This window comes from Gymnoscopelus microlampas (genome assembly GCF_963454915.1).
Source record: "Gymnoscopelus microlampas genome assembly, chromosome: 5".
Classification (NCBI taxonomy): domain Eukaryota; kingdom Metazoa; phylum Chordata; class Actinopteri; order Myctophiformes; family Myctophidae; genus Gymnoscopelus; species Gymnoscopelus microlampas.
The window spans coordinates 25,217,547-25,241,028 of record NC_139942.1 but is presented as its reverse complement, the minus strand read 5'-3'; the positions used below and the strand labels follow the sequence as shown (position 1 = coordinate 25,241,028).

At 44.8% G+C, this 23,482-nt stretch overlaps 1 protein-coding gene across 1 annotated transcript in view; it reads left to right on the top strand.

Moving 5' to 3' along the window:
• The first annotated feature begins 5,606 nt into the window (after positions 1-5,606).
• Positions 5,607-23,482, top strand: part of ptch2 (patched 2) — a 42,285-nt gene continuing 24,409 nt past the window's right edge. Inside the window, exons 1-5 of the mRNA XM_084058781.1 lie at positions 5,607-6,162; positions 7,991-8,183; positions 20,599-20,788; positions 21,297-21,366; positions 21,478-21,569. Of these exons, the coding sequence (XP_083914907.1) occupies positions 6,001-6,162; positions 7,991-8,183; positions 20,599-20,788; positions 21,297-21,366; positions 21,478-21,569 (707 nt within the window). The 5' untranslated portion in view covers positions 5,607-6,000. The remainder of the gene's footprint in view (positions 6,163-7,990; positions 8,184-20,598; positions 20,789-21,296; positions 21,367-21,477; positions 21,570-23,482) is intronic.

Sequence of the window (23,482 nt, the reverse complement as noted above, 5' to 3'; positions counted from 1 at the left end):
AATATGGTCAAGTGTCAGTTTGCTTGTAACTGCTACTACTCCCTTTTCACTGCAGCCATATTGCAGATATGTAGCAGAGCATTTGCCAACATGCACCCTCACTATGTTTGTCCTTAATTGAATGCAACCTCAATTAGTAAAACCATTGGTAGCACCTGTTTAGGATGTAACATTGCACTATTGAGTCAATATGGCTGCCTTGAAAAGGGTCTATTTAGGCCTACCCTAATCTGAGTTCCCAGAAGTTTTCGCCAGCTCTCTCATACAAACGGGAGGGCAGAGGAACTTCTGGACCAAAACCCCTGTATTTGGCATGTAACTTACGCTCAGAATCTGAGCGGACACGCCTCTGCATGTGGATCCCGCCCCCTTTTCTTCCTTGGCTATTGATTTGAATCAGAACGCAGTGGCCGCGCCCCTGCTGTCCAGGCTTTGAGCCGAAGTCTCCCAGACTAGGCCTATCCTAAACATAAAATTCTGTTCTCCATATCCTGATATATAACGTACCTCACAATAATTTCTCACCTTTCCCCAACTCATTCCCCTGAGGGAGTTGTGCTTATAAACAAAGTAAGTACATGCATCAATGATACTGTTGTCTACATCAGTTGATCTAAAACTTTTTCATGCCAGACAAGGACCCCCCAAATGAATAATGTATTTGGCCACTGACCCCCATTTCAAAATATGTTGAAAGGACCCCATACGAGATATGTGTAAAAAAAAAGAAAATCAAAATCTTTCCCTTTTTTTCAAGATTTTTTGAAAATCTACAAGCTCACAACACGTCACATCACACTGTGTTGTGAGCTTGCAGAGCTGCTATTTTCAAAAAGCCTATGTATATATGGTTAAAGCAGTTAAACTGATTTTTATGTTATATTAACTCATTTTGTTTTGGACAGCCTGGAACCCCCTCAAGGACCCCTGGGACTTTGAGAACCACTGATCAACATAATATAATACTCATGTGCCTGTTTCAGTCTCTCCCTCTTGCTGTGCTGTATAAACTGTATTGATACAGATAACCTCACAACAAGTTGTAACAGAAATAAAACATGGAGCAACTATTATAGCCGTCAGTGAGACACCTATATTCAAATTACTTTAGTGTCTCAGATTGCATCTTCGGGCTTAATTTAAAGGGCCTAGAACTGACAGTAGACACCTGGCAAATAGCCTACTGCATAGCACTGTTGGTAGGTTATTTTTGAAGGTAAAATTGTGTGACACACAGACCTACTCTGGACGGTAGGCCTACAGCAGTGGTTCTTCCAGGGGGGTCCCCAGCAAAATGAGGAACACTAGCTTTATAACCACTTTAACCCTAGTTTACACTTCGGCTATTTGGAAATAGCCGGTCTACAAGGCCACAACGCAATGCAATGCGAAACCTTTTTTCAGGCCCGGACTGCTGGCATAGCGGTCCGGGTACCTAGGCTCCAAAGTAGCCCGATAGCGCGTTGCGGGTTCGAGTCCCGATTCCCGACGGCCTTTGCTGCATGTCACCCCATCTCTCTCCCCATTTCCTGTCAAGATATCCTATCCTATCACTAAAGGCATAAAAGCATGTAAATGTTCAACATTTTTGAATAATGTTGACCATTCTTAACACATCTCTTATGGGGGTCCTTGGCACAACATTTTTTCAGATGAGGGGTGTGCAGGCAAATACATATACATTTTGAGGATCACTGGTCTAGTAAGAGATAGATACCTTTATTGATCCTGTGGGGAAGATTCAGGTGCCAGAGACCGAACTGCAGTAAAAAGTTACAGATACAGTGTAAAGAAGTACAATAGGTACAGAAGAATAACATCACAATAAAGACACCCACAAGCAAATAGGAATAACGTATACAAATTGCACACCAGCAGATTGAGCCATCAAAAACAGTGTGAAAAAAACTGTTATGGCAAAAGCTACGGAATAGTGATGCACTTTAATTTGAGCTTTTATGGTTTGATATTTGTTAGGGAATTTAGTTCTTTTTTTCAATGGTTTTGTATTTTGTAAATTCAAGTGACGTGCTGCGTGCGAAAATGTGTTATATCATTTATTGGTGTTATGTAATTTATTGGACTATTTTTTGTTGTTGTCCAAAACAAGTGTTTCATTAAGTTGTGATTTGACTTGTTCATATCTTTTACCAAAATCTAATCACATCAAATCATCAAGACACTTCCAACCTCTTTTTTCTTTATCTGTGAAACTACAAAGTAAAATCCTCAGTGCTGATCTAACTTTGAGGCTGTCAAGCTGGACCCGTGAGGGACGGGACCCTGCCCCACATTGCTGTAGGAGGGGGGGACTCCGAGAAACCTTTCCATCTCAGACGTGGTTTCAGATTAAACCCCGCTCTGAAGCCTTGAACTCATGCATGGCAAAACATGGAAGCTCTCCAAAAAGGTTTAGCTGGTAGATAGTGCAGGTTTCACGTAGAACCATGTTGTTCCTTCAGAATCTGAAATGATTTGAAAGAACCTTTTGAGGGAAGCTCTAGGGCTAGTGGTTCTCAAAGTGGACCCTTAGAGATCTGTAACTCTTAAGAGTGTACAAATGGAACCAAATGGACCTGTACAGATTCCATTTGTACACTCTTAAGAGTTTTGGGGGTTCTTGATATTAGAACTATTTGAGAACCACTTCATAAGGGGATACAAAAAAACATTAAACATGTCTTTCTGAGTCCTTTTTTCTGCTGCTCTGCTCAAAGCCTTTTCGCTATAGAAGAGGTGACGCTACAGCTGTTGGTGCAAAAAAAAATACCGCACACCCATATAGTGGGCTAAACACAAATGGATATGCACACCACACATGCACACTTCACAGCTGCCTGACAAACTGGACTCAGCAAAATCTGAGATGAGGGCAAAGTTGGTGTTTTGCAGTGTAAAGAATTGGTGATATAATAAGCCTACCAGTGGTTCTCAAAGTGTGGTCCAGGGACACCCCCAGGTGTCCATGAGGGGGTTCCAGGAGGGGTCCCGAGGCAAAATGTAGAAGAGTTGAAATTTAAACACTTGAGCCCTATTTTGTTTTTAGGCTATTCTAAATAAATAGTCGATCTGCAACCTCACAACATCTAGCAATGCAACTTGTGAGCTTGTAGATCTGCCATTTAAAAAAAAGATTGACACATATTTTCTTATGGTTGTCCCTCGCACAAAATCTTTTTCCAATGGGGGTCCGCTGCCATATCAGTTTGAGGGGTTCTCTACAAGTCTACATGAAAACGTTTGACCACTGATAACAACTGACAACTCTATGGTAAGGTAAGGTGTCCTTGTAGCAAGTCGGTTTGCTATTTTTTTTTAAATAACTTAATTTTAGTTTTTAATAAAGTAGAAAATCAGATGCAGAAGATATGTGTTTGGGGTCTGAATGATTGTTACAATTTACTTTCAATGTAGGCCTAATTGCTGCCTCAAATAAATAAATAAACATAATATTGTTGTTGCTTTAATCAGCCATAACTGCAGTTTCTAGCATGCTAAACACCCCAAACTTGGTAGGTGCTCTTAGACGGCCAATAGAGTACAGAAGTCCTGACGTCTCGTTCATCCCCTGGGTCGTATAGTATTTACTCTATAGAGAATAACATTGGGTCATCTTAGAATCGTCTCTAAGCCGTCATCTAAGAATTGTGGTCCAAAAATAAACAAACTGTCTTGGCAATATTGTCAGGGAGGTGGCTCTGTATTGTTTATGATAGTCAGTCTCTCATATTTGATACAGTCTGTTTCTGGCGAAAATGTATCTAATTCGGCGGAAGTAACATTAGCGTTTGCTCACCGTCAGTTCATGTTTCATAATCCATATGAGTCAATTTGTTTATTTTTGGAACACAGTTCTTATTTGATGCAATATTAAAGACGTCTATGTGAATTCAGAATGGGGGGAAAAAACGCAACCCAGGTAGGATGCGGAAATTACGTCAGACTTCGGTGCTCTATTGCTTAAGCCCCGCACCCTCTGTGTTCCTAGTGGCTGGGGTTTAAACAGCCATAACTCCAGTTTCTAGCATGCTAAACACCCCAAACTTGGTAGGTGCTCTTAGACGACCAATAGGGACAGCCTGTAATTGCTTAAGCCCCACCCCCTCTGTGTTCCTATTGGCTGGGCTTTAAACAGCCAAAACTACAGTTCCCAGCATGCTAAACACCCCAAACTTGGTAGGTGCTCTTAGACATACAATTGGGACATGCTGTAATTGCTTAAGCCCCGCCCCATCTATGTTCCTATTGGCTGGGCTTTAAACAGCCATAACTCCAGTTCTCAACATGCTAAACGCCCCACACTTGGTAGGTGCTTTTAGACGGCCAATAGGGACAGGCAGACCGACATTGCTGTACCGCCTGAATACCACTGGATGACCTACCTTCAAGTAGCGCTGTTGAGCAGCCTTGAAATGAATGGACATGGATTTAACATTGTTCCACTAGTTCGTAGCTTAAAGAAATTAACTCATAAAAGGCAAAGCTCACTACACACTGGGTGTGATTTTTAGCGGCGCTAGCCGCTCTATACCTTTAGGTATAGAGCGGATCCTGCTCTATACCTGACTTTGTCCGTGTTCACCGTCAACGTTCTGATTGGTCAGACCCGTCAGCGTTCTGATTGGTCAGACCCTCTATACCTGTAGGTATAGAGCGGATCCTGCTCTATACCTGACTTTGTCCGTGTTCACCGTCAACGTTCTGATTGGTCAGACCCGTCAACGTTCTGATTGGTCAGACCCGTCAACAAAGTGATTGGTCAAGCTTCACGTGACACATGGCTATAAACACATTATAAACACATATCGATGACAAAATGTATCAAAGGCGCCGCTACCTTCACACAGGGTGTGATTTTTTTATTTTTTATATACCGGTAAATGATAACTAGCTCAAGTAAAAAAAAAAAAAAGTGTGGGAGTTTGTGTTGCTGTTCTTAGCAATAGATGGCATGTGTTATTTTCTCCTTACAAACTGAAAGGATAAAGCTCAGTTTATACTTGTTATATGGTGTTGTGAGCTATTTAATAGGTCGGCTATAATATTTTCGATGCGCACGAGCAGCACCGTCGTGCAACGAAGTATAAATCGTGCTTACAAGCCAGGCCACTGGGAATAATGTGCAGAGAGCAAACTGTGTGTGTGTGTGTGTGTGTGTGTGTGTGTGTGTGTGTGTGTGTGTGTGTGTGTGTGTGTGTGTGTGTGTGTGCATGTGCATGCACGCACGCGCGTGTAAGTGTGTGTGTGTGTGTGTGTGTGTGTGTGTGTGTGTGTGTGTGTGTGTGTGTGTGTGTGTGTGTGTGTGTGTGCTGAGTTTATTGAAAGAGTTCCTCTCTCCCTCCCCCCCACCCCTCCTCCTTCCAGCCCAGGCAGCAGAGCGGCAGCCTGGGTGGTCTCCCTCTCTCTCGCTCTCTCTCTCCCTCTCTCGCTCTCTCTCTCTCCACTTTGGTGAGCTGTTGCTTAGCAGCTAATAATAGGCGATGTTTGCAAAGTAATTTGCCTCTTCCTTGGCCAATGGGAGCCGGAGCACTTTTCCATCAAACCTCCCTTTTCAGGATTTGCCGAGAGGCGAACTTCTCCATAATGTTATTACCGCTCCAGACCAGGACTGTTAGGTAGTTAGACTTGACACGAACAGAGAGAGAGAACTCACGACCACCACCAGAACAGAGAGAGAGACAGAGAGAGAGAGAACTCACGACCACCGCCACCACCAAGACCCAGCTAGGGCTGCTCTCTGTCTGAGACGTTTGTTTTATATAAGCCATCGGGACGGATGAAGATCGAAGGATTTATACGGATTTGGGCGCATGATGTTGGGATGGAGTTCCGAGACTCGTTTGGCTCAACGGAAGATTAGAACATATTCGTGGGACTTTTCTTCTCCGGCGGCGCTGGATGCGCTCCTCGCGTTCCATGTTGGATTATTATTACGGTCGCCTTTTGTGATCAATCTGCATCGTCTCTCCGTCGCTTCGCTCCCCTCTCGTCTGGACCACCATGGCCTCGGATCATCGCGGGGTCCCGGGGGGGTCCGGGGGCTTTGGAGGTGGTTTACCCCCGAGTTATACGCGTTCCTCCCAGCCGCCTGCCAATAACCCAGACCTGCTCCGAAGACCCAGTTATTGCCACGCTGCTTTCGCACTTAAACACATTTCAAAGGTGATCATCATACGAACAAACAACGCTTTGCAGTTTTTAAAGTGACATGTGAATTGTATGAAAGCGGCTCCATTCAGCTGATCTGTGTGAATGGACCTTTATAGACGAATATCTAGACTGAATCGTGAAAGCGATGGTGCATGTGTAGCCTTGGATCAAGACTATCGTAGACCTATGTTATCGAGTCTGACTTTTACTTTAGTATCTATGATACAAATGTCAAAATCGATTAAAAAAAATACATCTATGATAGTGTTGTTGATCCAGGGCTAGTGCATGTGTAGATAGATCTAGGGGTCGGCTGCTACAAGCGTGGGGTTTTGACAGTGTGTGGGGTAGTACTAGGCTATTATAAAACACTATTACAAACAAGTTTGCTATTTTGTTTGCTTGTTTTGTTTGCTGTTCGTTTTAAGTTGGAAGGCGATCCCATTATGGGACAGTGGATCGCCTTACAACTTAAAACGAACAGCAAACAAAATAGCCAACTTGTTTGTAATAATGTTAAACTCCATTCATTGTAGAAAAAGCTCCAGTGAGAGCTATTCTTCTGTTGTGTTGTGTGAATTCCCCCCGCACTCACTGCAGTGTGTATTCTGTGACTCTGTGCGCGCACACGGGGTTGTGTTTTGGAGATGCGGTGGGTCTTGTAAAGGAATTCATTGATTGAGTTTGATCTGACGGTGCATCTGTGGACGGACCGCCCGGACTCTCCGGGACGTGCTTCAGCACAGCCAGAGAGACGAACCAAAACACACTGTCTGTCTGCTCTCTGCACAATGGCTCAGTCTGACAGAATCATACAACAAGTCATTATGAAATGTCAACGCCAGAGAGTTGAGAGTAGACATGGTGTTTCTTGTTCTAACTCTAACCTACTTAGCAAGCGATTGTGAAAAAATAACAGAAACACTGTGCTTCACGTTCACGAAGCCGTATTCTTGTTTATAGTCGATATTAGACTGAATAAGGCTAAATGTTCACAAGTTGACACCCTAGAGCCAGCATAGACTACTTTTTTCTACTGGTTTCAACTGTTAGAATACAAGCAGTAGACCTACAGTATATCTGTGTTTATAAACATAGGCTACCTTATTGTTTGTGGTTTGACATTCTGTTAATACCGAATGGAAAACCACTTTTAATGTGTCAAGAGGAGTAATAGTTTAGAGATATTTATGGCCTAATAGTTAAAGGATTTCATGATGACAACAGCAAAAGCCAAAGTCTGCTGCAAGAGGACAGGCCTTGTTTTTATTCCCATGGCTGTCTTTCTAGCTTTAAGCCTACTGTTGATGACTAATGATAGTGAACAGTTATTCATAACAACCTTTGGTGTTATTAATGGTGGGCCTGGCAGATATTGGCACCATTTTAAGTGGGTAAGTGTACTGAGATGCTGTGAGAGAGCCAGTCCAGGGTGTGACATGAGTCTCAGTGGTGAGGGTATAGCAGGACCAGCATGGACTGGTTTTTGAGTAACTCTGAATCTATAGCTTATGGTATATAGGCTATCAGTACATAACAAATTGTGTCATGGGTCATACCCACTGTTTTCATAAATGTGCAATGGAATTAAGCATAGGCCTCCAGTAATAATACACCTCTGCTGGTATTCTTTGGACATCGCCATTGAGTCTGCACACCACATAGTAGTTCATTTTATATTTATACAATAGATGCGTATGGGACAATCATACCAACAACGGATGAAAGTAATGAGACATGTCTTTATAAGCAACATTTTTTTGCGATGCATTAATACCATAGAAATGATATGGGTAATAACACTGCTCTCCTCTTGCCCTCTGTCCTGCCCGTCCTCCAGGGCAAGGCCGTCGGTCAGAAGGCTCCTCTGTGGATCCGGGCGAGGTTCCAGGCCCTCCTCTTCTCTCTGGGCTGCCACATCCAGAGACACTGTGGCAAGGTGCTGTTTATCGGACTCTTGGTGTTCGGTGCACTGTCGGTGGGACTGCGCGTCGCAGCCATCGAAACGGACATAGAACAGCTATGGGTGGAAGGTGAGTTTCATGTTTATCTTCACGCTGTGGCAAGAGAGCGAGTGTGTGTGTGTGTGTGTGTGTGTGTGTGTGTGTGTGTGTGTGTGTGTGTGTGTGTGTGTGTGTGTGATCTGTCATGATCATTTTGTGGTGGAAGTTGTCTTGTGGATGTTATTGTCATAAAACATATGGTAGAGTTTATACATTTTTTACATCACTTGTGTTACATGCACATACAAGCCATTGGAGCGTGTATCCCTCAGGTATAAGCAGTGTCACTGGAAGCTAAGCAGCAGTGAGGCTGAGTTTTTGTCTCAAGTTGGGAATTGTCCCTCAAGTTGAGTGTTTCTCTATTGATTTTTTTAGGGACGTATCACTTTTTGTTTTGTTTTTAAGTTGAGTTTGAATGACAGCAGTGGGTGGTGGAGAGAGGCAGGGTGGCCATGTTAGTGTCACCTCTGTGCCATGGGAGGGCACGCAGTGTCCATTGACTTAACAGGTTGACTGAATGAATGCATAACAGCTTAAGATGTTTCAGGATTCTGAGGGGCTGTTTCCCCAGGTATGTCTCATATTTGTCTGGTTGGAGATGCACATAACCCTATATACCTTGTTGGTCTATACTTTGCCCCCTCCTTTTTTCCCTCTACACCAAACCGCTTCTCCAAACATTGTGACGTGTGAGCCTATTGGCCTATTATGACATGCCCAGAATAGGGATGCTAGGGGTTGATCTGGTTAATAGTAGGTGACATTTTCAGAGCATCATAAAGACCACAAAGCTCCTTGCTATCAATTCATTTAATTAACTTGTGTTGTGGATGAGTTGATGTTTGTGATCTGAAAAGGCGTACATGTATATGTACATCATCTTTGTTCTGTTCAGTTTGATTTTTATAGCTGTATAATTTGCCTGACTCCTGGGAAATACAAAGCTTTCTCCGACACCACTACACAACATAACACAATCTCTCTGCCTGTCATTACCGCTGTGTGTGTGTGTGTGTGTGTGTGTGTGTGTGTGTGTGTGTGTGTGTGTGTGTGTGTGTGTGTGTGTGTGTGTGTGTGTGTGTGTGTGTGTGTGTGTGTGTGTGTGTGTGTCTGTCTGTAAGTCCCCATTGCTCACAAATCTTTTTCCCTCTGTATTTGACATCTTTCCTTCCCCATCCTTAAGGTTATCTGTACATTTTCGGGGGCAGAGGCTGCTTTATTTGGTTTTTCACACTGGCCAAATTCCTTTTAAACCCCCCAGGCTTTCAGTGCCGGGCTGATCCCCGCAGCAGATGGGCTCTGTGAATGGTTAGCCATCTTTGAGGGCCCTGACCCCCCCCACCCCACCCCGTACCCCCCCTCCCCCTCAGCTCCCTGTGTGGTCCCTAACTATTCTTGGATTCCATTCAACAAGAGGCAAGCAGGCAGGCAGCCCCCCCCTCCTCTACCTACCCCTCCTCCTCCTCCTTTCCTTACAAGAGAAAAAAATATATAAGTGAATGCAGCTGAAGTTTACCCACCTGTTTTGCACGCTCTAAAAGTGCCACAGCAGTTGGGTGAACATAAACAGACTATAGGGATTTTTAAGCCCACCAAGTCACCAGGGTGCTGGTGGGGGACCAACTCCCACAGGAGAATAACCCTGGCTGATGGTAGTGTTAGAAATGTTTTCACACACTGCTCTTGATGTGCCTGGGCTTTCCTGACTTTCTGATTAGGCAAAACTCAATAAATAAAATACTCATTAAAGTCCTTAACCACTTAAGCCCCATATACTTTGCCATACAACACATTGGGAAAATAGCCAATCTAGATCTATTTTCACTATTTCTGAAAATAAATAAAAAGTTAACAAATTAAATATTTTTTTTCCCAAGATAGGGACTTCACAATTAATGTAGTTATGGTAGGCTTTCCAATGTCTGACAGATACAAGAAAGTACTGCAAAAAAACAACACACAATGGAAGTTAGGAATCGCAGCAGTCTCCATGCTTTTGCCACAGTTACATTTATGCTTGGCATCGTCGGTCCGGGTCGGCTACCTCGCGAGCTAATTGGTAGAGCGCTTAAAAGGGCGATGTTTAGATGTTTACGTGCCAGTTGTTTTGCTTGCTGTGGGATTGAGAGAGCTGAACTGATGGTGCTGAAAAGGAGCGCTGTGCCTTTAAGAGGCCGTGGCCCGTGTTTCTAAAGTTTCTGCCTGCCTTGTTTCCACCAATAGCCCATTGACAAAGCTGCTAGGGCCTCAATGGAGAGTAAAGTGGTCGGTAACAAGGAGAGGTTAGTTCTCACACACAAGCCCGCTGTTATACTTGGTCGTACCACAGTCTCGCACGCCTGAAAAAAAAAATAGCTGATCTACAAGGTCTCACAACACGTTGCGTTTGAGCTTGTGGATCTGCTGTGTTCATGTGTGCGTGACACTGTTGAATGACAGAGTTTAAATTAGGCAATGCGTGCGCACAAACACACACACACACACTCAAACTTGCAAGCTCTGTCTCCGAAGGGAGGGAAGATATGTTCTCTAATGGGACAGTTGAGCTCATAGCTCAGATCAGCAGATGTACAGAGATGAGATGAGACACATACATGATGTATCAAATATCAATTTGAATTATTTTCTGTGCTGTCAGTTTCATGTTTTTTACGACGCTAGCAGTGAGATGAGTCTTCTTTGTACACCACGAGAACTAATGGAGCCTAATCCACACGTCTCTGCATCAGCCTCTTAATAATGTTGTCACTGTAGGCCTGGCGAGGCTGCTGATAAGGCAGTAGTCTAATGGTGTCCTTTATGAATACAACTGGCATGCTGTAGCTCTGGGTTGACTGTGTGTGTGTGTGTGTGTGTGTGTGTGTGTGTGTGTGTGTGTGTGTGTGTGTGTGTGTGTGTGTGTGTGTGTGTGTGTGTGTGTATTGGGGCATCATATTGCATCATCATAAAACAGGCACACTTGTCGTCTTTGCCACCTTTGGTGGCAGCTTGCCTGTCTGCCTGAATATCCTGCTGGGCAGCTGTCTGTCTGCTTTATCTGTGAAGTCAACCCACCTGGACTTTGTCTAATTGCTTCTTCCCTCCTAAAGCGCCAGTATGCTGAGCACAGCAACAAGCTGGGGGGTCATTCTCATTAGTGTCGGATAGTAAGTCCCTAGTTTGATGTGACGGCTCCTAATAGTTAGGATGTGTGAATGCAACGGACACATTTCAGATAATATCTGAAATGGGCAAATGTGTAGTGACCAAACATAGCCCAATGGAGGGGGTCTAAGTTATATGAATAATTACGGTCAATGAGTTATGATATATATCGTTGCTGTTTGGCAGAAACCTTTTTATTTCCATATTAAACCTTTTTATGTTTTTTTTTCATTGATTAATGCCCTACTTAGTCATACCACAGTGTCATGCAAAAACGGCGCTTCTACAAGCTCACAATGTGACACGAGGTTGTAGATCTGCTATTTTTTTTAAACATTTTGAAAGTGGTTAAGCTTGTCTGTGGGTTTTATACGTAAGCATAATAACAAGCATAATAAGCAATGAAAAATAGGTACAAGACCTTGCGACTAAATAATAACTGCATTTTATTTGACCTATAGCATAGCAACATAGGTTCCATTTCCTGAAAAGTAGAACTGTTGGACAGACTAAGGTTTCCACCCAAACAGCGACAATGTGTTTGATAGCTGGGCTCTACAGCTTGGCTGTGGAGCGAGTGGAGAAACAGTAGGATTACCCCCCCCCCCCCTCCGGCACACCTGTGTAGCTAGGTGTGCATGTGAGAGGTGTTGTGTGAAAACTATCTGTGTTTAGTCTGACAAGGGGATTAAGGACCATTGTTGGCTCACTGCTGAGCTACCGAGGGGAGAGGCTTGACACAGAGAGACTCCAATTCCTCAATGTTCGTTGAATCGTTACCTTTAAAATGTTTCTCGGCCAGCCTCATTTTGAGAGCTGCTGTTTCTTCTCTCTAGTATACTCTCGTCTAGTTTTATTTATGCATTTATTTATTTATTTGTGTGTGTGTGTGTGTGTGTGTGTGTGTGTGTGTGTGTGTGTGTGTGTGTGTGTGTGTGTGTGTGTGTGTGTGTGTGTGTGTGTGTGTGTGTGTGTGTGTGTGTGTGTGTGTAAATGTTAACCCTGGAGCCAAGTGGACAAAATCAGAAAATAGTACTAGATAAAATAAATAATGCCTGGATATGTAAATATTAGTATAGCCTACACAAATGCATGATGCGTAGAATTTATTTTTCTTTTAGTAGTCAGTGACAAGTTTAACCACTTTTCTTATATTTTGTAATGTATACTATATACTATTGTATACATTGCCCAAAATAGCGGACGCTGGGCAGGTTTAAAGTGGTTACAGAGTGTGAGAGTTGGTGTGAGCCATGCAACATGTGAGCCAGCCTGTATTGTCCACAGTGAGAAAGGAGAAGGTTAATAAAACGAGGTATAGTAGTGGGTGGTGAGAAGAGGAGGCCATTGGGGGTTGGGAAAGGAACTGCGTTGAAAGTTTAAGGTCTAGTTGACACTTTAATATTTTCTCTTTGGTCTCTCTATAAAAACAAAACAAAAAATATCAAGTGAGGTGCTGCCTCTAGCCCAATTTATACTTTGTCATGCGCCAATGTCCCGTGGCAAAACTAGCAGATCTATAAGCTCACAACGCGGCGCATCCGTGTTGCGTTGTGAGCTTATAGATCTGTTATTTTCGGCTTACCACACTGATATATAATGGAGCATACATTCATCATTCTCTCTTTCTTTCTTTGGAAAAGGTGATGAGAAAGTGATCACTCGCTCGACTGCAAAATCTGTGTTCAACATCAATTGCGAATAATCAGACATGAAATATGTACACCATTGTATCCTGTAGTCCGTTTCAGTATGTTGTATGTGTAAGTCGGACCAAATGGTCAAGCTTTTTTTCTTTCCTCCCCTCCAGCTACTGAAATGATTCCCGCTCTCTCATAAAGGTCCACTTCTGAGTAGCTTGTTTAAGAGAGAAAGAGAGAGAGGGGGGGGGGACTACATGTACAAGTGGCGGTGTTTACTCTTACATTAACTAAACTCATCCTTCTTGGCAGAGTTTGGGTGAGGCATGAAAGACGTGTACACACAGTCAAGCTGTCCAAATACTGGTGCAGTGAGACAGGGCCTATCTGGAGAGCAGGCCCACCACATGTCCCATAAAGAGGCCATGTAGCGAGAGAGAGGGGGGGTTAAAAGACCATACACACAACATAGCAGGAGTGAAGTCCAATTTATACTTTGTCATATGACGGTGTTGTTTTCGGTAATCGACGGCGTCGTACGACAAAAATAATCTAAATTATAATATAAATTAGGCTTCAGTCAGTGTATATAGGGGACAGTGAAGAGTAGGTACATTCCAAAACTCCACACCAAGCCAAAACTTTAGCCAGCCTAGTAGCCAGCTCGCCAAGTAAACACCAAAGGCCTTTCCCAGAGAGACTCGAGATAGAGAAAGCAAATTTCGAGAGTAAGAACAGCAAGCATGACTGATAGAACAGAGAGAGAGAGCAAGGGAGACAGAGAGAGCGCACAAGTGGGTTCGTTCGCGCAAACAAGCTAGCGCACATGTGGCATTTCAGCGTTTTGGAGCGGCTCTCTCCAAACAAACCTGTGCGCAGCAGCAGCAGGTAAATGCTATAATTCATGGGAGCGCACACAGCGGCCCAGTTCAGACAGAGAAAGGGAGCTCTATGAGGCATTATTGGAGGTGAACAGCGCGCGGCAGTGCCCCAGCTACATAAATAAACTCCCAGCGCTCAGGGCCCAGGACCTCACCGGTAGAGAGAACAAACAAGTCCAGAGTCAACCTGGGTCACTTCTAAATGTTTATTTCAACTCCCCCGCTCTCCTTCACCCTCCTTTCCTCCATGCAAGTCTCTCGTTCCATCGCCTCTCTCCACTCACCACCGCCCGCCCCACACCCCCCCCCCATCTCCGACCCCTCTCCAATAGACGGACCACCCCCCAACAAATAAACACACATGGAACAGCTACAGACTCGCATGTATAAATGACACATTGCGTTAGCATGCGCGTTATTAAAAACACACACAAGCACGCATACTGATGTTGAGAAAACATAGCTGTCTGTCTGATTTAGCTGTTGACTTTGCAAGATACTTTGTTTGTAATACAAAAGCATTTGTAATGTGTTTTCTTCGGTCCGAGGAGAGTTTACAATGACATGGTGAAACATGTTGTATAAACATTTATTTTAGATATTTTTCCAAGATGGTCTATAACAGCCCCCGAAAATGGTCGATATCTTAAAAAAAAAAAGGTTGCAAATCAAGTGCAAACTGGACAATGAAGACTGGACTGATATCTCTCTGCTCAGCTCCTTTTCTGTCCCAACTGAACAGTAACCTTTGTCTTTGGTCTATGTGAAATAAAGAGACACCAGTCACCTTAGGGTTTGGATCATTTGCCTCCCTCTTTACACCATATAAAATGTAGAGGGAGATAAAGAGGCAGAGGCAGAGAGAGAGGGAGAGAAACAACATTTTCTTGGTACTTGGGAGGGGGGAAAAAAAGAAGTGGTCCTTGGGCTCAATAAATTCATTTCTCGTCTGAATGAGACCAGCAACGTGGAAAAATTTTGCCTTTCAGGCGGGGATGAATGTATGTTTCAACCACACATTAAGGAGCATTAGCGGTCAGTGGAGTGTCTAATGTGACTATTTTTCACAGTGGCCAACACTGCCCATGATTAGCATAATTAGCAGAGGCAAGTCTATACATATGGAAATAGAAAGTGCCTAAATGCCAACCCCGGTGGAAATTTATGTGTGGTAGCTAACACCACTGGCACATCTGAATAGATTGTAACTGAAACTGATTTTTCATGTGGTTTTTCGTAACTGTTCTTAAGGTTTTACCTCTTTTGGGTTGCTGTAGATTACATTTTTTAAGGCAGTGCTTTGAGATTGATGTGATTCTTGTTATTTTTTTGTGGTGTTTTCCCAAATTCCTGCATGATTATGTTTTTTTCCCTCTTAAATTCAGTGTAATGTGCAACCTTCCTTGAATACTGATGAATACACACGCACACAGCCGCACATGCACGCACACCCACACACACACACACACACACACACACACACACACATGCTCACTGTATTTCTATAGGTAAAGATAGCAAAACACCAGCCTCCTCCCTCCCGCCCCCAACCCTCACCCCTGCCCGACTCTGGCATTGTCTTACACGCTGGGAAAGTTTTGGTCCATTTGCTTTTGTTGTGAAAGAAAAAAAGTTCCCTCTTTATTTTATTCCCTGTTTGTTGGGGAAACATCTGAAAGAAATTGAAGGGTTGAATGACAAAGAGGGTTGCATTCATTCTGGGGCTGCTCTCCCATCTGCTGGCTGCGGCCCGCCTAGGAGGTGCCCTGGCAAGGGAATGCCACAGGGCCAGGCTTCATGAACCAAAAGAGGGTTTTTGCAGGCCTGTTTCTGTGGTTCCCAATACAGTATGACAAGAGCATTGAGATGTTATTACTAATCTGGGTTCCCCTGAGAACGTATTTCTCATTTTATTCCCCCTTGCTGAAAAGGTTTAATCGGTTATTTGTGAACAGACCTGGCCATGGAGGGTAGGGCATGGCGTCACCAGGCGTGTGTGTGTGTGTGTGTGTGTGTGTGTGTGTGTGTGTGTGTGGGTGTGGGTGTGGGTGCACACTGTGGGGGGTCGTGGAGACATATGTCTTTCTGCCCTTGTGCATGGCACAAACCTAAATATTTTGTATTTTGTTTTTACAATTTCACGTTGGCTGAAACTAGACGAATGTAGCTTAGAGCTTCAGGGTAGAAGTATGGCTTGGCTTTGTGTAGCGGGTACAAAGTGACACATAGCAGTATGGCTTTGTGTAGCAACAAGTGATGTAGCTGTGTGGTTTGTGAAGCTACAACTAACAAGTGACGTAGCATAGCAGTGTGGCTCTCTGTGTAGCAGGTACAAGCATACGTCTCAGTCCTCTTGGTGGTGGTTCTTCCTCCGTAGCAACATGAGGCTTTTCAGAGGCCCCCCCTAATCCAGCTAATCTACAGCACTACACTTTGAAGGTGGCCTGGACTGACCCAGCATGGCCTGGTACTGGGGTTGGACAACACAGAGTAGAATAGCCATGGTCTGGGGACTGGACAATACTGGACAATGCAACTGGGCAGAATAGAATAGAAGATAATAGAACAGAGCCAAGTGTGTTAACCAAAATACCTTGAATGTGGCCTGGGCTGGCCTAGAACTATTTGCCAGTGTAACAGGAAGAAAAAAAAGAAAAACCCAGAACGGAACAGAACAGCACTAATCTGGAGCACAACACTTCAAAGGTGGCCCAGGCTAACACTTTGGGAGCCAGATGTGAGAAGCCACATATTTCACTGGTGTAAAGGCTTCCTATGACTGTCAGGCCTTTGGTTATGGGTGGGGGCCGGGGTCTGGGGGCGTGGTCTTTTGGATGGAGGCGTCTGGTGGAGAGGAAATGGTTTGAGATTGGAACAGACAGGGTCCAGTGGTGAGCGGACACACACACACACACACACACACACACACACACGCATGCACGCACGCACGCGCGCGCGCACACACACACACACACACACACACACACACACACACACACACACACACACACACACACACACACACACACCTGGTTTTGCCCACTTTGCCCATGTTGTAACCGACTCTGAAACAAGTTAGACAAAAGATACATGATACCTCAAAAGCTCTGAAATGCTTTTCCATTTTGCTTTGCTGCCTTGATGTACTATGGCAAAAGACTACTGCTAAGAAAGTATTGTAATATTCTGTTTGTCACCTCTATACCATCAGCCAACGGTTCTTTCCCATAAACTCGCCAAGCTAAGATGTTCATAGAGGCATGGAGACGATGAGATATATTGATGTACTTAAAATGCAATGAATTCAATTAAATCAGGTCTATTTAAGTGTTTATTTCTGAGAATGTCATGTATCCTATAAGTCAAGCCTTTGCTCCAGTCGTGAATTTACTCCACTGGGGTTTTAAAACCTCTGCTTCCACACTCAACGTTTTCTTCCTCTGCGAGAGCAACATTTCCAGGAACTGTCTCTTTAAGGCTGTGTGTAGTAGAGTAGACTGAAGCGAGAGAGCGAGAGAGATTAAAAGAAAGAGAGAGAGAGAGAGAACAAAGATTAAAAGAAAGAGAGAAAGGGATGGTGAGAAACTAAGAGATTGAAAGAGAGAGAGAGAGAGAGAGAGAAAAACAACTAGTGAGGACTGGTGTTCCATGTGGTGTTCTCAGTTCATGTGGACAGAGCAGAGCAGAGCTTGGGTCTTGAAGAAGGGTGGTTGGGGCCGGACTCAGGGGCTGAGGAGGGAAGGAGAAAGAGAGCGAGCTAGCTGGCTGCCTGGGTGGTCCAGATGGGAGGAACGAGACACAAATAGCTATAATTTACTTCAGGAGGCCTGTAATTACAGAGCCAGAGTCTCCCCGAGCCACCCAGTTCCTGTTGGGATCAAAACCCCACGCTGTAGAAGTGAACATACGAAACGTCAAAAAAGGTTTAACAGACGTCAGAGAGGTTCTCTCGCAACGATACCCCCCCCCCCCCCCCCCCAAAAAAAAGAAAAGGGGTTCCGTTTTGTAGTAGCGTTTTTTTTTTGTGATTTCAAATCCCTGTGGTGGGGAACTTTAGCGGAGTGGCGAGGAACTGTTTATATAAGCAGCGTTTTTACATTGAATCAAATTCCTCATGCGTGTAATGCACTTTATGAGTAAAGCTAGCAAGCCCTAACAGTTTGACCAGGTGCAACGTTTTGCAGTGTTAAAAGGCTATATGTTGTGCCAGTAGTAAAAGAACGGAACACATTTATTCTCTCAATAGAATGGGTCATTTCCTCATCTGCAAGCCAAAGAGACAAATAGGAAGTTAAACTTAAGTTGGGACATGAACTAGCGCCTTTCCCTTTGAAATGTGTGTGGTGGGGGAATGTATTTGGAATGGCTTGGCTGTAGTAAGAGCATGTATAGCTTGTTTGCTGCTTGCAGCCTTGGCATGGAAGCTTCTCTCATGTTTGGAAAAATTCTTCCTCGACTTCAAAAACGCATGCGGGGCCCGAGGCACCAAGAACATCTATCAACTAGCAGTAAAATTCCCTTTTCTCTTTTTTTCTTTCTCTTTTTTTTTAGTGGTATTATCGTTTTGTGATGCACAGACCCAAAGAGCCACCCCGAAATAACTTGATATTCCCGAGCCCCGTGCGGGTTAATTAAATTCTTGAAAAGGGAAACCCTCTGAGACTTGTGCCGTGTCTCCGAGGCGCAAAGTTCCAACCTGATCTCACACTTCCATGGCGTGGGCTGCATAGTTTGTTTTTTCTCCTCTCCCCATCAATTACAGGAGCCTGCTCCAGGCTGGGGGGAGGTGTGGAGCGAGAGAGGGAAGGGAAAAGAGGGAGAGAGAGAGAGAGAGGGAGAGAGACACACAGAGAGAGGCAGGGGCTACCTATTGTATGTAAGAATGGCCAAGGACAGGAACATGAAAGGTGAAGATGGGGTAAATGTATGGGGAAATCGGTGAAAGTGAGAGGAAGACAACAGAAAAGACTAAAGCCTGGATTTGTACTTAGTTGCACGCTGGTGTCATACAACGAAAATAGCGGCCAGTGGTGGAAAAAGAGTACTTACATTCTTTACTTAAGTAAAAGTATCAATACGGCAATATAGAAATACTCCGGAATTCTTGAGTAAAAGTACAAAAGTATTGGTATCAAAATGTACTTAAAGTACCAAAAGTAAAAGTACTAAAATATTTGAAAATAGCAGATCTACAAGCTCACAACGCGTCGCAATGAGACGCGTTGTGAGCTTGTAGATCGGCTTTAGAAGTACTGAGAATTGGAAATACTCCAGTAAAGTAAAAATTCCTCATGTACAGTACTTGAGTAAATGTACTTAGTTACTTCACATCACTGATAGCGGCTACAATTGGATATTTTCGGTACGCGACACGACGTGCGCTATACAAAGCATAAATCCGTCATTGGAGAATGAAGTGATCATGACAGTGGAGGAAGCCCTCACCTCTCTCTCTCTCTCTGTCTCTCTCTCTCTCTGGGGTTGTCATGTAGCAGGACAGTGAGAGGGGTAGACGGGCCCTCTGTGATCCAGCGCGGCATGTTTCATGTCCGCTTGGCAGAGCCACAGATCCCCCGGCTGGCAAACTCTTTTCAGGGCAGCCTCCTGTAATTAGGGGGCTGGACTCTACCGCACCACAGAACCTCTCTCTCTCTCTCTCTCTCTCTCTCTCTCCCTCTCTCTCTCTCCCCCCCCCCCCCCCCCACACACACACACACAACTCTTCTCTCCATCCTCTTATTCTCCTCTATTCTGTTTATTTTTGCTCTCTTCTGAGTTACTTCCTAATATACTTACTTTCTCTCTAATGCTCTCCTTTACTCTCGCTGGCATTTGATTTCTTCCTCAAAAAATGCTCTTTCTCTCTCTCCCCCCCTCTCTCTCCCAGGGCTTTGATGCCTTTCATTCCCAACTTGTGCATACCACATCAACAGCATCGGCGGTCCCTGTTCCCCCTCGTCCAACCCTGCCCCATTTCGCTCTTTCTCTGATACTTGCTCTATCTCTCTCATTCTAGATCTCCCCCTCTCTCATTCGTAAACGAATGAATAATTCTCAAGAAGAGTCACCCTCTTCTCTTCTCTTCTCTTCTCTTCTCTTCTCTTCTCTTCTCTTCTCTTCTCTTCTCTTCTCTTCTCTTCTCTTCTCTTCTCTTCTCTTCTCTTCTCTTCTCTTCTCTTCTCTTCTCTGGTGACTGGCATGAATGGTACTTAGCTTTTGTTCTACTCGTTGACACACATTAAAGTTAGGACACATTATGAGCAAGTGTAGACGGCTGCTTTTTTGTTTTTATATTCCAAATGTATCCAACTAATATTGTGCCCATATCAGCAGCCCTGTGTGTAAAGTGGTGACGACTGGCTTTTTTTCTGGGGGCATCAGAGAGTTGGTTTCCCTCACTAACGGGGCACATCTGTTTCACAGAGGGAGCCAATGAGAAGCTGTATTAGTCATTTCTCTTGGCCAGACCCTTTACTTGTGTGAAGTGCCTTCAAACCCCAACGCTGGCGAGGCCCGAGGGCGTTGGCCGATATCTGTGTGTTCTTGTAATAAGTGCACGCGCGGGCAACACACTTTATAGGGTCCAAGTGCTTGCGATTGTGTAACTCTTTGGTGTCTATGCGGTGGTGGTATACACGTCTGTGAGTTGGTGTGTGTCCGTGCGTAATCCCTGCGAAAACTCCCTGAAATCTACACACACACACACACACACACACACACACACACACACACACACACACGTTTTGATTCATGAATGTTTTATTCATTATCCTTCCCCAGCTGGCAGTCGGGTGAGTCAGGAGCTTCGCTACACCAAGGAGAAGCAGGGCGAGGAGTCCGTGTTCACCTCACAGATGCTCATCCAGACCCCCAAGGAGGAGGGCACCAACATCCTGACGCAGGAGGCGCTGCTGGTTCACATGGACGCCGCCCTGTCCGCCAGCAAGGTCCAAGTGTCGCTGTTTGGAAAGTAAGTCAACACACAATGACATGCATGGGAATAGGGCGGTGATCACCTGAAGCCTGATTTAAGCCTCAGTTATACTTAAATTGTGTGCTGGTGTCGTGCTCAGTAAACAGCAGATCTACAAGCATGTGAGCTTGTATATCTGCTGTGTACGGCATGCAACAGCAGCGTGCAACTAAGTATAAATCAGGCTACATTTACGTCATTGTACGACGGTTTCACATGCCAAAAAAAAGCTAATCTACAAGTTGCAATGCATTGCACCGCAACATGTTGTGATCTTTTAGATCGTCTGTTTTCGGTTTGCGTGAGAAGAGAAAAGAAAGGAGATGCTTTGTGATGGAGGATAGATGAGATATCTGTGGGGAAGGAGTTATTCTGTGAATACAAAATGATTTAGTAAACAAAGCTGACGAAATGGATGCCTTTTTATCAGGTCGTCAATTTAACCCAAGTGGAAGTGGAAGTACCTGTATTGTTGCTTGCTGAACTTTATGTTTTCTGTCCATAGATCGTGGGATCTCAATAAAATATGCTACAAATCAGGAGTCCCTATCATAGAAAACGTCATGATTGAAAGGGTAAGTCGATGTCTTTGATCTCGTGTAATATCTCCAGCAATAATATGGATTTAGGATGATCATATTGTCAGTTCCTCACTGATGTCTCCCACTTGTTTCCTGCACCACCAGATGATTGACAAGCTGTTCCCCTGTATGATAATCACCCCATTGGACTGTTTCTGGGAGGGGGCCAAGCTACAGGGAGGCTCCGCCTACTTACCGTAAGTCTTGGAATATTTAACACCAACAGAAATCATTTCTAGAGTCAGACGGGTCAGTAGTCCTGTCAGAGGTCAGTTCTGATGAACTTTCTTTCTCGCCGTGTGTGCCTGCGTCAGACGGCACACTGGCCGGTACGGTCTGTACTTGTTGGAAATGGAAACAGGTATATGTGGTGCGTTAGTATGTCAAAGTCGGGGCTGTGGCTGACAGCCACAGTCACACAGTTTCTCCTCGGAGGCAATGGGGGGACATAGTGACAGCAAAACCAAAAGAGAGAAAGTGAGGGAGAGGAGAGAGGAGGGGGGGGGGTGGCTAGTTGCAACAGCTACTGGGTGGTGTGGGGCTGGTAGAATGGGGTGGGGGGGGGGCGGGGAGGTGGTGGAGGGGGGTGGCAGGGGAGCCCTTTGGGTCAGACAATGGTAAGCATTCTTTCAGTTTACGAGTGAGTGTCCATCAGTGCGGGGGCCCCGGAGGACGAAGAGAGGAGGTGGAGGATGAGGAGGAGGAGGAGGGGGTGGGGCGGCGCGGGCGGGCCGGGCCGGGGGGGTGGAAGGGGGTTGGGGCGGTGGGGGCACCCGGCTTTGTCAGCTCCCGGCTAACACTCGGCATTCTCATGGTAATGCCCCAGGGCTCCCCGGCTCCCAAGTTGTCCAACAAATAAAATGGGCAGCATTCAAGTCTCAAGTCCCGAGAGAGAGAGAGAGAGAGAGAGAGAGAGAGAGAGATGCTACAAGACAGTTAACAGTGGAGTTTGGGGGTATTTAGGCATTTGAGCATTCCAGCCCCCCCCCTTTTCTTCTTTTTGCGACTTGGTTCTTGAGATATTGAGCCACTGAAAGAGATGTTTTTCTTTTTTCTAGTCCCCAGAAGTGATATTTCAATTGAGTGCTTACTGCTTAGCTTATAACAAAAAAAAAATCTATATTTTTCAGCTTCAAAGTTGCTTGTTTTCGTTCCAGAGAAGTTGCTCGCCGGATTTTGTTTTTGTGTTTGGAGTTGAGAAATGTCTGTTATTGCCCGATGGGCCTCCGCTCAGAGAAACAAACATTGTTTTTCTTAGTATCTCCCTCGAGCTTTTATCTCATATGGAGTAAGAGGGTGCGTGACAATCACCCCCCCGCCCCCCACCTCCATAAGTATCCCTCTAAATCACTGAGTGTTGATATTTTTGGTCCTTGTTGTTGTTTATTTGTCATCCTTTTCCCCCACTTCCCCCATCAGCTTTCACAGTTGAAGGGAGCTCAGGGTGGTCAGGGCGGCCAGTATCCCTCTCGCCAGCTTCCGCCTCACTTCAGCCTTGGTTTTAAATACAAAAACGTGTGAGGGAGATAGAGGGAGGTAGAGAGAGAGAGAGAGAGAGAGAGAGAGAGAGAGAGAGAGAGAGAGAGAACTTGGGAGAACAAAGAGCAGCAATCTATGGAAAAACAAAAGGGCTCAGGCCCAGTTCACTCAAGCAAACACAAGCTGATAAAGGAGAGTGTCTTTGCGAGAGGCTGGTATGTGGGAATAGCAGAGGAGGTCTCTTCATGAACCTTTTGGAGGACGATTGTGCCCAGAGTTGGGACGTTTTGGGACATTCTTTTTATTCCTCTCTCGCCCCCCTCCCTTTCATTCTTTCACTGCATGAAACTCTTTCACAGGTGCTCTCAACAAGTCATTTCACCTCGATTCAGTCTTAAAAATCGCACTTTCCTCAAGTCAACGCAAAAAAACAAGACTGCCAATAGCGTAAGAACCTTTTGTTGTTTCTGTCCTTCTGTGTCCTTCAATGTTAAGGGACTCTAGAGTCTAGATGCAAGGCTTGGTGATCCAGTGGTTGTCTTATCCACATGGGCCTGTAGAAAACGACGGAGGAGCGAGATATCTGTATGTTGCCCGTGTATTAAGGTCTTTACATGGTTCCCCCACCGCT